This window comes from Lissotriton helveticus, chromosome 5_1 (genome assembly GCF_964261635.1).
Source record: "Lissotriton helveticus chromosome 5_1, aLisHel1.1, whole genome shotgun sequence".
Lineage (NCBI taxonomy): Eukaryota > Metazoa > Chordata > Amphibia > Caudata > Salamandridae > Lissotriton > Lissotriton helveticus.
In genome coordinates, this window is record NC_136065.1 from 386,612,369 (window position 1) to 386,630,299 (window position 17,931).

The 17,931-nt window shown below is 43.9% G+C and overlaps 1 protein-coding gene across 13 annotated transcripts in view; it reads left to right on the top strand.

The window, feature by feature from the left end:
- EIF4G3 (eukaryotic translation initiation factor 4 gamma 3) overlaps window positions 1–17,931 on the top strand; it is a 1,426,031-nt gene that overhangs the window by 1,115,632 nt on the left and 292,468 nt on the right. For 11 of the 13 annotated variants that reach the window (XM_078642564.1, XM_078642569.1, XM_078642559.1 and 8 more), the window contains one exon: window positions 3,100–3,197. In XM_078642564.1, coding sequence (XP_078498690.1) covers window positions 3,100–3,197 — 98 coding nt within the window. The remainder of the gene's footprint in view (window positions 1–3,099; window positions 3,198–17,931) is intronic. The other 2 variants (XM_078642560.1, XM_078642572.1) reach the window with 1 other exon arrangement.

Consider the following 17,931-nt stretch of genomic DNA (forward strand, 5'->3'; position numbering starts at 1 on the left):
ACTCTGTCCACCGCCCTCACTCTTGTCCATCGCCCTCACTCTTGTCTATCTACCGCCCTCTATCTATCTACCGCCCTCTATCTATCTACCGCCCTCTATCTATCTACCGCCCTCTATCTATCTACCGCCCTCTATCTATCTACCGCCCTCACTCTATCTATCGTATCACCACAGCAACACTCAGCACCACCACAGCATCACTCCGGGGCACCACAACATCACTATCTGCTACCACAGCATCACTGAACACTACAGCATTACTCGTCGCCACCACAACATCACTTAGAGCCACCACAGCATCAATCTGTGCAACCATTCAACAACTGGTTCAAATATGTTCTCTCAATGTTTCAAGCTTTATTAAAAATGTCACAAAAATATGTTAATATTTCACTTCTGTTCTTGGATTTTCTTCACAATAAAATACACTGAACATTTTTTTCACAAAAGTTTAAGCTATTGCCATTATAAATAAAAATAACTTTTATTTAAGTATTAATTATTTAAAAAATTAAAAGCCATTGTTATTTGTAATATCAATACATCTAAGTCACGTAAATATAACCCATATTGCATTACAAATGCTATAGGTATCACATTTGCGAAAGTTAAAACTATTGGCATTGTAACTGACAAAGCTATTAATTTCTCTATTTTCAAAACCAACACATAAATAAAAAAATAGTCATTCACAATACCAATAGCTCAAGCTTTCCTAATGCGAGACCTATTGCATTGCAAATGCTTGTTTTTCTTTGTTTGCATGGTGCTAAAAACTCCTTCCCCTTAAAGTATGTACTAGATATCCAGACTGTTAATGTGCACAATATCTTAACGTTTCATTTTCAACATATACAGCAGTAATATTACTGTGCATTGGCAAGAAGGATTTCTTACGTAAAAGGGCTTTTCTTTTGCAATATTCAACTGTGAAACCAAGGTTTCCTTCAATTTGAAAATTGTCGTTTTAGAATCAGTGTTTACACTCCTGGCATGCTATACTCCACTATGCACACATACGGTTCTTAATAATCTAATGTTTTAGCTGCCAGTTTTACATGGTGGAGACTCGGCCCAAGGGCATAGGAGCGCATTACATGAACACCAGTTACATTACACAAGGTCAGATTTATTTTCCTTTATGCAGATTAACAGATTTGCCCAGAATCACAGGATGCTGAGTTTACTCCGGGATTCAAACCTGTTTTTTTGCAGTACCAAACTCAGGAGCTCAGGTTTATGCACAAGATTAGCATATTTGTGATTAAGATCGCAGAGAAGGTTATCTGTGAAATATGCTTTAAGAAAACAAGTACTGCCTGCGAACTGTGAAAACGAAGGCCTGTGCCAGTTCCTTCTTAGTGTTTTTGCCATTCTGATTTTAAGATCCCAGAGGGAATCCCTAGTCTCAGACCTAGGGTAGCTGCTGCGCTAACTTTTGCCCTCATCATTCATTGTAACCTACAGCAAAACTTGGGGAGTGAAGGGAATCGACCAGATGTATTTGTTATGTATGAACGTTTGATGCCTCTTTAGATGTTTGAATTGCAACATTTTCTCAGCATGTTATATTTTTTAATAACAAATTTTATCCTAACTACTCGTATTTTACTGATCATGGATATTATTTTGCTTTGTGAATTGAAGATCCCTATCAGACTGTTTATCGTCCCCCATGATAGTAAAAAAAAACACAATAAAGAGAACTCCTGCCTTTTCCCCCCACACACATTCAAACACTTAAACCATTATTACAACAACAACTACACCAAAGCATATAATAAATACGAGACCTATTGCTTTTGTCAGCGCTTGTTTTTTTCTTGAGCCGTTCATTCTCAGGACTTGACCATTTTCTTTTCTGCTGACGTCTATTTATGCATATTGTGATGGTCGTCTGAAGGTATGGTGCCACATTGAACTTTTTAGAGATGGGGTCTAAATGACAAAGCACAAAATGGTTCACAATTGGCTCTTTTTCCTTTACCTTCCTCTTGCAATTCTACAGTTCAAAACCAAATTTTAAACACATGGTCTTGTTCTTCAAACAGACAAAGATAAATTAGGACATCCCTTGAAATCTGTGTGGTGTTTTTTGTTTTTTTATTTTAATTGGATCCATGGAAAGGAGTGTGCTGGACATGCTCATTTTTAGGTCACACATGCCATTGTTTGGCATTGGTTGACGTTATTGTCACTTTTATTTGCTTGCTTCTTCTTCGATGGCTTGCCTTCCGCTTCTTGTGTTCGTCCCTTGCCCTTCCCACCCATATGTCGCTTCTCCCTACCCATACCTCTGTTGATTTCCAAAACCACTTTCACACAACACAACATTTCTTTTAATTTACCAATATAAATGTCGTCTGCCATTTTAGATCAGGATAAATTGTGCCTGCATCGTTTCCGAGGAGCATACATGCGGTGTGTTGTATGCGTGCACATACATCATCATGCGTGCCTGGGGAGTGGCACTGTTATATCATTGCACCTATTTGTTTTGCCCCCACCCCCCTTTGTTTGGGCGGAGGGCTGGGGTGATGCTGTACAGCACAAGCAAAAGGCATTGCCAACGACAATAGGTCCAAAAGATATCACCTATTGGCGTTGCCAATGCTTCTTCTTCTTTTTTTTTTATACTGGTGTAACTTCATTTGGGTTTATAATTAGAGCTTCTGACAACAGAGTAAAAAGAGTGTGATGTTATCACTGTGCCGGCTGGATGGGGGAGACGGGTGGCTTCTGGGGGGGAAGTTTAACATCAGCACTGTAGTACGAAGACTCGCAGATCTTTCGATTTTTCGAAGAACTGTTATCTGTTTTAGTAATGTTGGTGGTTCTTATCACTACAGGTTGTGAACCAATTAAAAAAATCTGCTTTAATGAGGTATATTAAAACATAAAATTAGGTCTACATGAATCGGCAGCATTTAAGACAACCAGAAGAAAGGCCTGACTTGCAGTGAATGGTGTATGAAAGCACATCCTACAGTTTTTGTTGGCCTACCTTGCAAAGTACCTCAAATATCCATTATGTACAAGCATTTCATAACTAAAGAAAACACTTTAAGTGTGGAACTTCAAAGGCTTTGCTTTTCTCAGCAGGTGGGCAGAGGTCAGATGATAGTGGATGGAACACAGTGCAAGCACCGAAGAATAACCGCGTGCTGGATCCCAGTAAATTCATGAAACTTTCAAAGGTGAGTGAGAGGACAGAGCAATTTCTGTTATATATAGCAGTCGTGGTCCTTAATAATTGCGCAGAATAATTATTTTATTACGGGTATTTGGCAAAGTCTGTGCATGCCCTTCTCGTTACTCTTAGCCTGCATAGTGTTAAAGATTTAGGTTGCCTTTTTTGTTAATAGTAATGCATTGAGATTTTTTTTACTTTGTTCTGTCGTAATAAGATTTTGGACACAACAGATCCATTTGATATTGTCGTTCTCTTCCAGGGGGTCCTCATCAATACTCCTCAGTATTGAATAGTTCTGCCCACATGCAGGGACCCCAAAGCACATATTATTTATATATATATATATATGTATCTCCTATACCAAAGGCTAAAAATGTCCAAATTACATTGAGTTTTCATTTTAAATCACAATTATCAAGGTATTTCTATCATAAACAGAGAAAGAGAGCATAAGATGGTTACCAATCTTTAATGAAAGGAAATATGAGACATTCTTAGCCCATAGGCTGCATTCAAAATGCAAAAGAACAAAAGCTGGCACCAGGCCTTTAAACCTCACAGGACCACCAGTCTCCAGGAGAGAGGATTTACAAGATCCGCAGTAGGCCTTGGCATCTCAAACCTTCTCTATAGCTCCCTCATCTTCGAAAAACAGTCCACAGAGGGAGATCTGATAAAAGACATGAGAAATGGCAAACCCGTTCAACGTTGAGAAGTAGGACGTCGAAATCGGTAAAAATACTTGTTTGTTCGACATCAAGATTGGCTTCGGATCAGACTCGCCACTTGACGTCGAGGCACACATCGTCTTTGAGAATTCCTTTGATATCGAAGCCTCATCGTCACTCAATGTCGAGATCTTTACGGACGTTGAAGTGGTTGTTGGTGACAAGATCGCCATTGAGGCATTTACCTGCTGCAACAATGCCATTGACACCCTACCTCAATCGGCCGTCGACATCGAGACACCCGTCGACCTCAAAGTATATGTCATCAAAAGATATATAGCGTTCGGTTGTGGCGAGGATCATGACGACAACTTGCATCCTCTACCAAACCGCTCCAGTGGGAGCAAAAGGGGGGGTACAGGAGTATTACCATGCACCTGGAGGAATGGCACGCTATCACAAGAGACAAGTAGGAATCAAACATTATGCAAAATCGTTACTCTTTTCATTTCAGATCTCCTACTCCTGCTGTTCCACCTTCAAAAATGTCGTCAGTGAGACCTCTTGCAAAAGGATGTCCTCAGTCTGTTCCAAAGTGAGGCCATAATAGGAAGTCCCTCACACCCAAAGAGGGTTCAGAATCTACTCTTGCTATTTCCTAATGAGAAAAAAGGGTCAGAACCAACAGTTCAGACCCATTCTGGACTTGGGAGTACTGAACAAATTTATACGAAAAGAAAGACTCAGGATGCTTGCACTCCACCAGATCTACCCACAGCTACACCAGGGAGACTGGATGTGCTTAATAGATCTCCAGGATGCATATTTCTGCATCTTGATTACCACAAAACACAAAGTTCCTGTGCTTCAAAGTGGTAGAGCACTATCCTTAAAAAGTGCTGCTCTTCAGCCTGAAATTAGCTCCCCGAACATTCTTAAAATATATGGCCGTGGTCACAGCAACTTTAATGAGAAAGAGAATATTAGTCTACCCTTACCGAGACAATTGGCTTATAAAGAGTTCCTGCACAAGCAAAAGAGCATTACCGAATTTGTGTTGAGACTCTGCATAAGCTAGGTCGCCAGGTCAATTTAAAACAAAATCCACACAACATCCAGTCCAGATCATTCATTACTTGGGAGCTACTCTAGACCCAATCGCCACAAGAGTGTATCCTTCGGTGGAGAGACTATGCTCAGGTAGTTTGTGTCACAATCTTATGCACACTCCTCATTCATCTGCCTGACAGGTAACTTCTCTGATAGGAAGAACAGCTGCATGGGTTTTCATAGTCTCCCACACAAGACAGCACATGAGTCCTCTGCTACAATATTTAGAGGATCAGTGGAATCAGGTTTCGGATCACTGGGAAGACAAACTGATTCTCTCACAACCTGCAATCCAGTTGCTACCAGGGTGGACTCAGAGACGGAACTCCTTTCCACCTGGACCCTCCCACACAGACAATGATAATGGATGCCTCTCTCCAGGGATGGGAGCTCACTTGGGTTCCTTTGAGACCCAGAAAGTGGGGTTCTATAAGGAGCAGAAATATCATATCAACATGCTAGAGCTGAGAGCAGTTAATCTAGCCCTTTAGTCCTTTTATCCATTCATAACCGCATGCTCTCTCCTTGTCCAAACCAGCAACATGACCACCATGCCCTACTTAAACAAACAAGCAGTGGGGAACTCAATCTCGTCTCCGGTCCCTGGAAGTGCAGGTCTTCTGGAAGTGGCTGATAGCCAAGAACTTGACAATATCGTACATTCACCTGCCAGGAGTTCAGAACATCCAAGTGGATTCTGCCAGTTGCAATGTACACGAAAACCGTGACTGGATTCTGCACGACTATGTCATGCAGACATTTTTAAAGCAGGGAAAATCCACACATGGATCTGTTTGCATATGCAAACAACAAAAAATGCCCCTACTACACATCCAGGTTTTCCCAACCAGGGGGGGAAGGTCAATGCCCTTTTGATACCTTTGCCAGAGAAATTTCTTAACACGAGTCCACCAACTCCTCTGATTTCTACAGTGATCAACATGCTTTACAAGTCCAGGATCACACTGATCCTGGTAGCTCTGGAATGGCCTTCCCAGTGGTGGTTCACAGATTTGCTTTACCTGTCGCAGAGACCACACAAGGTTGTCATGCAGGCAAGATCTCCTGCTCAAGCTCGGATGGCAGATTTTCCATCCTAAACCTCCCTCGCTGAGGTTGACAGCATGGCTCTTGAATTCCTTCAATATTGACACTTAGGCTTGTCGCAGGAATGTATCAACATTCTCAAAAAGTCCAAAAGACCTTCCACCAGAAAATTTAAATTCTTTCTTTCAAATTGAAAATAATTTTTTGTAGTATGCCCAAAATAATCTCCATCTAATTTAGAGTCAAGAAGACGTTATTCTACCTTACCTTCTCCATTTAGCTAAATCTGGTCTGTAGTTTTCCAACATAAAAGTACACCGGGCAGCTGTTACAGCTTACAGAAAGACCCCTACACAGACCTCTTTCTGTCAAATGCGAGTAGTCGAGGAGTTTTTAGAAGGGCTCAAAAAGGTATTCCGTCCAGTTAGGTCACCTTCTCCCCAGTGGGAAGTTAATGAGGTCCTTTCAAAATGAACGGGCCCCCCCTTTTGAACCAATACACAAAGCCTCACGTAGAGGTGCCTTTTCTAGTGGCCATTACTTCAGCACGCAGAGTAAGTGAAATTCAGTCTCTATGTGCTAAAGAACCGTATACAGTTTTTCACTTTAATAGGGTGGTCATGAGGACCCATACTAGTTTTCTACCAAAGGCGGTGTCTGATTTTCACATTAACCAAACCATCTTACGTCTTTTCTAACTCCTTCACCCCAGCGGAGAGGGCTTTGTATTCTTTAGGCATTAAAAGGGTCCTAAGGTTTTACTTGGATAAGACAAAATTCATCAGACAGTCTGACCACTGCTTTGTCAACTATGGTCGAATGAGAACAGGCATAGCTTCCTCCAAGCAAACAATCTGTAGGTGGTTAGTTTCCTATACATGCACTGCTGTTCCTGACGCCACTCCTGTGGTCAGGCATCTTCATTGTCATGGGCCCTTCAGTAAGTCGAGGAAGTTCCACAAGAAGCATAAGAAATCTGAACCTGGGTCTCCTTCCTCCCACCACTCAGTCACGCAACGGCAGTTGTTACCTAGCTGAGGAACAGATCCAGACACTAGTCCTGCTTTGGTCGCACTGTAAATGGACAGCATTGAAGGTGGCCATGGACCAAATTTTTCGAGCCACACTGGATCCTATGGAGCCCTCTTGGGCCCCACGGATATGTGTAGGCATCTAGTCGATTTGCTGTCTGCCAATCCATCCTCGATTCGACTGTGGCCTCTGCCTAGAATTGAGGCGGACCTCATTCCAACTCCACCGAACACAGTCCCAATGCTATCCAGGGCTCCAATCTCAGCACCATGACCGCCGGAATGCAAATCGATGCCGATCTCAATGTCCCTTATGCCCTAAGGGAAGCAGATTGTATTGTCGGATTCAGTGACCCATGCTCTACTACCCAGACTTAAACCGTATGCCCATGCTGGCCAGACTATGCCCCACATTACGAATTGGGCAATCTTGATTAGGATAACTACAACCAATATTATGAAGCTTTGATAGCCTACAGAATGCTAATGGTCTAGACACCTCATCAGACATTGGCCTCATCTCACCAAACCCTGCCATGGCTACTGAAGAGTCTGTATCCTTTGCCACAGTGATTTGAAGGGTGGCTGAGATACTTAACCTCATCTTACCAACCCAGAAAGTCAAAACTATACTCTAATGGATGTCCTTAACCTGCTCCCCTTTAATGAGGCCTTAACTGATGTACTGGGGGGCACCTGGTTAAAACTAGGATCTTGCCCTGCAGCGAGTATGCAGATGTCAAAGCAACATAAACCTGCTCCTGGGGATCCAGAATTTCCATCGCATCATCTCACTCTGGAGATCCTTCTTTCCATACATCGACTAGCTGCTTGAACCCCAATGCATTCCCTATCACTCCACCTGACAGGAATCAAAAAGAATGGAGACGTTGACCAAACAGTAAACTCCATATGTCTCCTGGGCAGATATTCACACGCATTATGGGACAAAGTGATGGATATCTTCGGACTGTCTCACTACATCTGACAGACCTTACAGAAGCTTGTATTGGATGACAAGATGCAACACAGTATGCTATCAAATCTAAACTGGACTAAGTGTGGACCGAACTCACGGAATTTGATCACGCAGAATTCGGGTAGTTACATGAAAACTCTGCAATATTCCAGGAAGTTCCTCCAACTGGCATGTCTCGCTGCTCATGCTGTGATTTAGCACCAGTAGCGTGTTTCGCACTTCAAAATCAGCACTGACAGAACCACGTGATGTGCCAGAGTGGGAAGTTTCTCGAGGTGATTTTGCTACCGCTTGAGTAGATTTTTTTACTCGAGCAGCAGTCTTTTTACCGTGAATTGTTGAGACTGCCCACGTTAGAAAAATCCCAATGTCCTTCTTGTGTTTGGAAATCTCGCTGGGGTCGCCAATCCTTGTGCGCTAACTTACCTATGTCCTGCTCAGTTTCCGGTGGTGAACGTTTTGGCAGCAGAGAGGTCCCAGGTGCCAGATGATCTCCGCGATGCGGGCGACGCTGAGATGCACAAGCTCCGTGGCCACAATGCTGCAGTCGGAGGAGGGCGTGCCTACCGGGTGTGGGTCTGAAGCTAGTTGTGAGGAAGTGACTGCCCACTAAGTGCTGGCCTACAGGTAGATCGAAAGCTGCACCTCGCTCAACTGAGACTTAGGGAGATTGCTGGGCTGCCCATTGTTTGTGGCACTGGAGTGTCAGACTTGATTCAGCGTACTCTTTTGATGGCGTCATTTTTTATTTTAACGGAGAGGAGCTCCAGCAAAAATACCGGTGAGGCTGTCATTATCTCCCCTACCATAAAAACATTGAATTGCTCCATTGGACCCCACCTTTATTGAACTTGTGGTCTTGCTGAGACATTTCCTTTGAGCCTTATGAGTGAAGGAAACTGTTAAGCTTTCTGTTCCTCTACCTCTAATTGAGCACTTATTAGTCCGGGGGAAGGGAGTTTGGGTTCTGACTCCCGGTGTTGGAATTGGGTGGCACTAATATACCTTGGTTTTTTTACCGACTACAAATTTGCTGTTTTTACAGTGACTCTATGCTACTAGGAGCAACTCCTTCAACATATGTGACTTCTGTTCTACAGATCCAATGGGGCTTGACCTAACCTAGCAACATCCATCCTTGCCACCAAAAAAGAGAAGAATAAGAGTTTCAGCACCTTTTTTTGTGGCCCTGCAACACCTAGTCGCTCTGTAACAACTATAACTTGCAGGGCCATCCCCAGACCCCCTTTTAGAAATGGTACTTACGAAGACGTGTCTACTAAAAACTATCCCCGCTTTTAAGACAGAGCTATGAGAGGAGCTCTGAACTGACTTTGCAAAGGAAATTGTAAGTTTGAGATCGGAATAACGCCAGAGTAAACGTATTGCAGAACAATTTTGACTCTGTTGTCATGTACATGATTTTAATGGAGTCTGCAATAATTACATTTGAAGACACAATGAGCACTCTAAAGGTGAAAACTTCCTGCATAAAAATGAACTCTGATAGGTTGTAACTATATTGCTCCAGCTACCCTTCCACAACAAGTGTTCAGGTCAATTATGGACAGATTGTGACTAGACAATGTAAAATATCAATGAACATTTCCATTTTCCATCTCCTTTGATTGGCAAAGCAAAAATGACCATTTTACCAGCAGAGATCAAGCCCACTAATCCTGAACATTTAAATATCTGACGCGGAAAGGAGTCCAAGTGAGTTTGAAGGAAGCAATGATTCCAATCCAGACTGTAGCCAACTAATTTCATTGGAGAAACACTGTAAAAGGCGACAGAGACAAAACGCTATTAGGGCCAAGTCACGACTTAGTTATTCATTCTGATTCCTACCATACCGAGCTATGTGAGACAAGAAGTAGAATCACATACAGTGAACTTTTGGGTTGCAGTTTAGCTCTGTTTATACTTCCCTCCCCCGAGAGCTGATTTAGCTCTTTAGCAGTGATTCAAAGTTTACCTAATTCTGTGGTTTCAAGGGAAGTATTGCGGCTTAAGGAAAGTACGAAGGGAAAAACCCGCTTCCCTGGTGTAGAGGATATCAAGTGTATTCTTACAAAGGAGATTAATACATCTAAATATATTTTTAATGTGTTTACTGGAAAGTGGCTGTGTCCAGGGAGCGCTGTGTCGCTCCCCCTATATCTGTGCACCGCCACGAACCAAAATGACGAGTTCAGTATGCTGGGACTATTATGATCGCCCAGATACATCACACTGTTCCTCACGAAGGTCATTGATAATTACATGTAGTGGGAGCTGGACAGAATGAGCTACCAGTGTCCCAAAGGAGGGTTGGGGAGCGGTGGGACAGATTGGATTGCCGTGTCTGGCGTGAATACCAGCAAAATCTACATAGAGAGGAGGACAAGACGGGGTGGTTCCTGGCATGGTTCCTAAATAGGGAGGGCCCTCCTGCGATGATTTTGTCATTGAGACTACGGGACCATAGTTTGGATACAGCTGGGCATCAATTCCTTGCTGCGGGGGCACTTGGCAGTTTATAGCAAGGCGACACAGGACCCTTTGGTAGATGTTTGGGGCTTTCTGGACAGACTCTTACTTATCTGCCTTACAGCAGCATAGGGTAGGGAGCTGGAGGAGAAGCTCAGAGGGAAGGGGTTGAAGGAGGCTGTTTGGGACATGACACTGTTTGGGACATGACACTCCACAGGCGCTGGCCCTAATGGACTCCTGGTAGCGTATTATTAGGTATGTTCATAGTTGCTGGTGCCCCGCCGGCCAGGAGGTGCAGCCTTTTGGGGGTGTTCCCACAGTCCATGAGAGAAGCCCAGATTGTCATTATCCGTAAGCCGGATGGAGACCTGGCGGTCCCTGGTTCCTATAGACCACTGTCTATGCTAGGAGTAGACACAAAAATGCAGTCAAAAGTTCTTACAACCAGATTACGCAGGGTAATACATCACCCTGTACAAGAGACCCAGTGTGGTTTCATATCTGGCTGAGGTACACCGAAAAATCTTAGCAGGCTGTCCCACGTGCCACACTCCGTATTACCGGATACAGTCTTGGAAGCTGCATTTGTAGTCGTGGATATCGAAAAAGCATGTGATACTTTGAACAGGGAGTATCTTTGAAAGATGCTGAGACGAATGGGAATGGTGCCGCTATTCTTATCCTGGGTACCACTACTTTATACCCAGCCTGTGATGCAGGTCTGAACTAGAAATAAGACCTCTGATTCCCTATCAATTAAGAGAGGCACAAGACAAGGATGCCCCCTGTCACTGCTTCTTTTTGCCTTAGCGAGGGAGCTCCTTGTGATTAAGTTGTGACGGGACATAGATGAGTGTAGGTCACAAACCAGAGAGCTCAGTGAGACTTTATTGGAGATCATGGCTGACTTCGATCAGGCCGTCTGGACTGCATGTCAATAAGCATAAAATAATTTTCTTCCCATTAGCGGTTCTGGAGGGTTGGGCTCCCGCTGATCTCCCTGTGCCAGAGATGCAGTGGAAGCAGTGTCATTTCGGTAGACTGCTATCAGCTGAATATGGGCAGGGTGAGTTAAAACCTAGAAGCTTCCTTCCAGTTCTTGAACTGATTACCAGTGTCTCTGATGGGCGGGGTGGCCCTGAGCAAAATGGTACTGCTACTTCGATGCCGATATATTTCACAGAAATCACTTCATAGTATCCTGACGTCCATGTTCACCAAATTAAATTGCCTCCTGATGTCCCTAGTATGGCCAGGCAAAGGAAGTAGATTGAAACTAAAGGTTCAAGGCATAAGAGCTGCAGATCTCACACTGAGCATTAGATCGCCACCTGGTGTCAGGCTCAGATGATTGCATGTTGTTGTCGTCTTGGAAGAAGTCTTTGTAGTCATGAGATAGGTGACTCCTTAATTGGACGATAGTTCGCATGGGCATCGACTCCATCCTTAGAGTGGTTTTTTCCGCCACTGGGTTCGGATGTAACTCCGAAAGACAAAACGGCTCAGAAAATAATAAAGCCGGCTTCCGACGCTTCCAAGCCGACAAAATAAGCTTCGGCTCCAAAGCCAAGATCTTCGGAGCCAAGAGCTATGCCAAAGGACTTTAACACAACTCCTAAGGCTAAAGACAAAGAAAAGCAACAACCACGCTCTGAACCGAAAAAATCGCTACCGAAAGACGTTCCTGAGGAATAGGAGCTTTTTCACCCTGATCCTACACGGAAAAAGATATATATTGACCCAGAAACAGGACATGTCTCTACGTTACCACACAGGAAGAGGAAGTTAGATACAGCCCCTCCACCTCCAGTGCCTGTAAAGAAGGACTCTGCCACATCACCCATGCACCCTACTTCTCCTATATCTCCCTCTATTCCACATCCTCTTCCTTCACCTCCTCAAAATTCTCCTCCTCATTTTTTACCACAACATACACCTCTTCATAATGATGATTATGATATTATGGGGGGAGGGGAGGACCCAAATGACCCTTTTAACTACCCAACAGATCCACCTGACTGGGAGTACCCAATCACACAGGATGTACCAGATATTCCTGATCCACAACCATATCCATCCAAACCATCTCATCCAGAAGATAATATTGGGTTTGGACACTTACTCAATACAGCTCCCATCCATCATGGGGTCACAATGCACTCAGATGAGGCAGAAGAGGATTTTTTATTAGACACTTTTGAACAATCCCAAAAGTCAGTTCAAATATCGCCAATGATCAAAGGTGTCATTAAGCATGCACCAAATTGTTTAAAGATCCTGTACATGCTAGGATCATAACCCCAGAATAGAAAAGAAATAGACCTGCTCCTGCTGACCCTGCATACATTAAGGGACAGCTACCTTTAGATTCCCAAGTCTTTTCCAACGCTAGAAAACGATCAAACTCACAAACCTCAGGGGAAGCGCCACCACCTGATAAAGAGTCAAAAATGATAGACGCTTCAGGCAAGAGAATAGCTGCCCAAGCCAGCAACACATGGCGCATAGCTAATATTTAAGCCCTTCTTGCATGATACTACAGGCCCATTATGATCAGTTAGAAACACTCTTACAGCATCTGCCTGACCAATATAAAGCACAAGCAAATGACCTTATCCAAGAGGGTAAGCTAATTTCTAATGCTTCCATCAAGTGCACACTTGATGCAGCAGACACTAGTGTCCTCCTTAGACGCCATGCATGGCTAAGCATCTCCGGATTTAAGCAAGACCACCTACCATCTTAAATCTGCCATTTAACCAACAGCAGCTTTTTGGCCCAGCTGTAGATACAGCACTTGAAAAGATGAAAAAGGACACGGATCCTGCCAAATCTATCGGAGCTTTGCAGTCCCCACAAACACGAGGCTCCTTTCGTCGCTCCTTCTATAGAGGAGGCTCCAAACAAAGTGGAGCAGACAATTCAGCTTCCTTCAACAACAATATGTGAACATCCTCCAATAAAGGATATTTTAGAGGAGGCTACAGAAGAAACAATAACAAGGGAAGAGGTCAAGGTAATAACAACAATTAAACCTCTCCCACCACTAAACAGTGACTTCCTTCAGCTCCCCCAACAGCATTCCACTCCTGTCGGGGGTAGACTAACCCAGTACCTACCTGTCTGGAATTCCATCACAACAGACAAGTGGGTAAGATAGATTATCCAGTATGGTTACTGCCTAGAACTTACAGCTACCCCTTCACATATACCACCCAAACAGCTTCCAATGTCCACAGAACATCTTACGCTGCTCAAGCAAGAAGTTCTCTCACTGCTTCAAAAGGACGCAATAGATATAGTTCCATTACAACATCAAGGGACAGGGGTTTACTCGCTGTATTTCCTAATATCCAAGAAGGACGGGACACTAAGACCAATTCTTGACCTCAGGCCCCTCAATCTGTATATACACTCAGATCATTTTCATATGATCACTTTACAACAAGTGCTCCCATTGTTGCCTCAAGGCGATTTCCAGACTACACTAGACCTCAAAGACGCCTACTTCCACATTCCCATACATCCTTCTCACAGGAAGTATCTAAGGTTTGTACTGGAAGGACAACACTATCAGTTCAAAGTCCTTCCATTCGGGGTCACAACTGCACCAAGAGTGTTTACAACGTGCCTAGCAGTAGTAGCAGCACATCTCAGAAGACAACAAATCCATGTCTTCCCATATCTAGACGATTGGCTCATAAAAGCCAAGTCATTCAATCAGTGTGTCCAACACACATCTCAGACAATTCAAACATTGCACAACTTGGCATTTTCAATCAACTACACCAAGTCGCATCTCCAGCCCTCTCATCTACATCAATACCTAGGGGCTACAATAAACCTCTCTACAGCTCTGGCTTAGCCCAGTCCAGCCAGGTTACAAAGCATTCAAGCCTTAGTCACAAGGTTTCAAAACCAACACTCTCTCCCAGCCAGAGTGTTCATGCAACTAATAGGCATGATGGCATCTTGCATTTTTATTGTACCATATGCAAGACTGCAAATGCGCCCATTGCAAGAATGTCTAGCACATTAGTGGAATCACGCTCAAGGACAGCATACAGACCTGGTGTTGGTGGACAGCTGCACACATCGCTCTCTGCAGTGGTGGAACAACAAAAACTTGTGCAGAGGGCGGCCGTTCCTCGAACCTGTTCCACAGATAGTCTTTACAATAGACGCATCCCTGACAGGATAGGGAGCCCATCTCCTACACCATACAATTCAGGGAAGATGGACCACTCAACAAAAAGTGCTCCACATCAATCACCTAGAGCTGCTAGCAATATTCCTAGCACTAAAATCCTTCCAAGTACATGTACAGAACAAAGCTGTCTTGATCCGGACAGACAACATGACAGCCACGTACTACATCCAGAAACAAGTAGGCACACATTCTCTGCAGCTGTCCCAACTTGCACAGAACATTTGGAGATGGGCCATTCCACAAAAAATATTCCTACTAGCGGAACACCTTCCAGGAGTTCACAATCAGATAGCAGATCTGTTAAGTCGACAGACACAACAGATTCAGAAATGGGAGCTACATCTGCAAGTTTTTCTACCATTCTTTGACAAGTGGGGTCATCCAGACATAGATCTGTTTGCCACACACGAAAACACAAAATTGCCAACCTCTGCCGCCAGGTTTCCACACCCACTGTCCAAAGGCAATGCGATATGGATGAACTGGTCAGGCAGATATGAATACGCTTTTTCGCCAATCCCACTGATACCAATAGTAGTATGCATGCTACGAAAACAGTCTCTCAAAATGATCTTAGTAGCTCCCACATGGGCACGCCAACTGTGGTTTACAACGCAGCTAGAACTCTCTCTGGTTCCACACCAAAGACTGTGTCTGACACCATCCATGCTAATGCAGAACCATGGAGACATCAGACATCCAGATCCAAGTCAACTGAATCTGGCGATCTGCCTCCTGAAGTCTTAGAGTTTGGTTACCTTAACCTGCCACCAGACTGTATGAATATCATTAAGGAAACCAGAAGACCTACTAATAGAGCTTGCTATGCTGCAAAATGGAAAATATTTGCCATTTACGGCACCAAAATTCAAATTGATCCACTGGATGCTTGCATCCAGAATATCATCTGCTACCTTCTGCACTTACAAAGATGTAATCTAGCATATTCATCTATACGTCAACATCTTGCAGCCATTGCTGCTTATCTACAAATTAGACTACTTCTGTCATTATTTAGAGTGCCTGCAATTAAAGCATTTATGGAAGGGTTAAAATGAATCATTCCTCCTAGGTTACCACCCTCTCCAGTGTAGAACCTAAACCTTGTTCTTACCAGGCTCATGGGACGCCCTTTTGAACCTTTACACAAATGTGAACTGCAATTCCTCACATGGAAAACCGCTTTCCTTGTTGCTATTACCTCTCTTAGGAGAGTGAGTTAGATTCAAGCTTTCACTATACAAGAACCATTTTTTACAATTACACCGTAACAAAGTGGTCCTAAGAACAAATCCCAAATTCCTTCCTAAAGTCATTACTCCTTTTCATCTAAATCAATCAGTAGAGTTGCCAGTGTTTTTTCAAAACCCAGACTATGTAGCAGAGAGAGCTCTACACACCCTAGATGTGAAGAGAGCCCTTTTCTATTACATTGACAGGACCAAATCCATTCGCAAAACAAAACAATTGTTTGTAGATTTCTCTCCACCACATAAGGGCAACCCCATTTCTAAAGCTGGAATTGCAAGGTGGATTGTAAAATGCATACAAATATGCTTTCAAAAAGCAAAACGAATATTTACAATTCCTCCTAGAGCGCACTCCACACGCAAACTAGGAACCTCCATGGCTTTCTTAGGGAACATTCCCCTAGAAAACATCTGCAAGGCAGCAAAATGGTCTACAACACATACCTTCACTAAACACTATTGTGTTGATGTGCAAGCCAAGCAGCAAGCTGCTGTAGGCCAAGCTGTCCTCAAAACTCTCTTTCAAACTACTGCAACCGATACAGGTGACCATCGCTAGGGGAGACACTGCTGTATAATCGATGCTCAGTGTGAGATCTGAAGCTCATATGCCTTGAACGGAAAATGCTACTTACCAGTATGCATCTGTTCTTGGCATGTAGAGCGGCAGAGTCTCACACACCCACCGCCTCTCTGGGACCTGTATCTGTTCCAGTTCTGTCTTTCTTAGATATACACGCATGGACATCCCTTCTTTTTTCTACTAACTCCATCATTTCCCATCATGGCGAAAAACAATCTAAGGATGGAGTCGATGCCCATGCGCACTATTGTCCAAGGGAGGATTCATTTATCTTGTGACTACAAAGACTTCTTCCAAGACGACAACAACATGCAATCATCCGAGCCCAACACCAGGTGGCGATCTAATGCTCAGTGTGAGACTCTGCAGCTCTACATGCCAAGAACAGATGCTTACTGGTAAGTAGCATTTTCCTCATTGAAGTTGGACCCGAAGCGCAGGGGACTTGGCCTCCCAAACCTGCAGATGTGTTATATAGCTGGAAAGCTGCAATACGCATCACAGTAGTGCGCAGAAGGAGCGAATGGGGAGAAGAAATAGTTGCTTTGGTGGAGGGACAGTGCGGACCTCCCGATGTGCTTAATGCGAGACACTAGAATTCCAAGTGACTGTTAGTTGTCCAGCAGGTAGCTGAAGCGTAGGAGCTGGCAGTCACCCTTATGTTGCGTGGAGCATTTTTTTTAAAGGTTTATTCCTTTTCAGTGGCTGCACCTTTTCTGCAGATACCAGCATCAATGGACCTGACACAGTGGACTGAGGGTGGCTGTAGTGTGGCTAGGGACCTTTATTTAAACAGCACTTTTATAACTATGGGGGAAGCGCATGACTTGTTTCAGATGCAACCCAGTCTGTTTTTGCAATATTCTAAGTTGTCCCTCAGAGCATGGGAGATCTGGACAGATTTTCCCACGGAACCAGTGGAATCACAATGCTGATGATGTTACTGTACTCTGGATCCTGTTGAGGCCCGATATCCCAGATTTATAAAGCTCTGAAAGGGGCGGGCACATAGATATGATGGTAACAAGGGACAGGTGGGCAGCAGACTTTCCCACACTGCTTACAGATGGCGAATGGGCGCGGGCCTGTGCCCATGCCATGGAAGTGGCCAGTAACGCGTTGTTCAAGTTAACGCAATGGCATTACCTGCACTGCACCTATCTAATTCTGCAACTGCTACACAGAATCAGCTCATCCGTGTGCATGCATCAGATGCTGGAAAATCCCGTTGACTTTCCTACATATGACTTGGGAGCGTTGTAGATTGCAAGAGTACTGGTAGAGGGTGATACAAGTAATTCGGGGAGTTACGCACTCACAGTTGGACTATTCAGTTAACTGGGTGTGCTTCCGGACCCCAAAAGAGAGAATAAATTGAGACACAG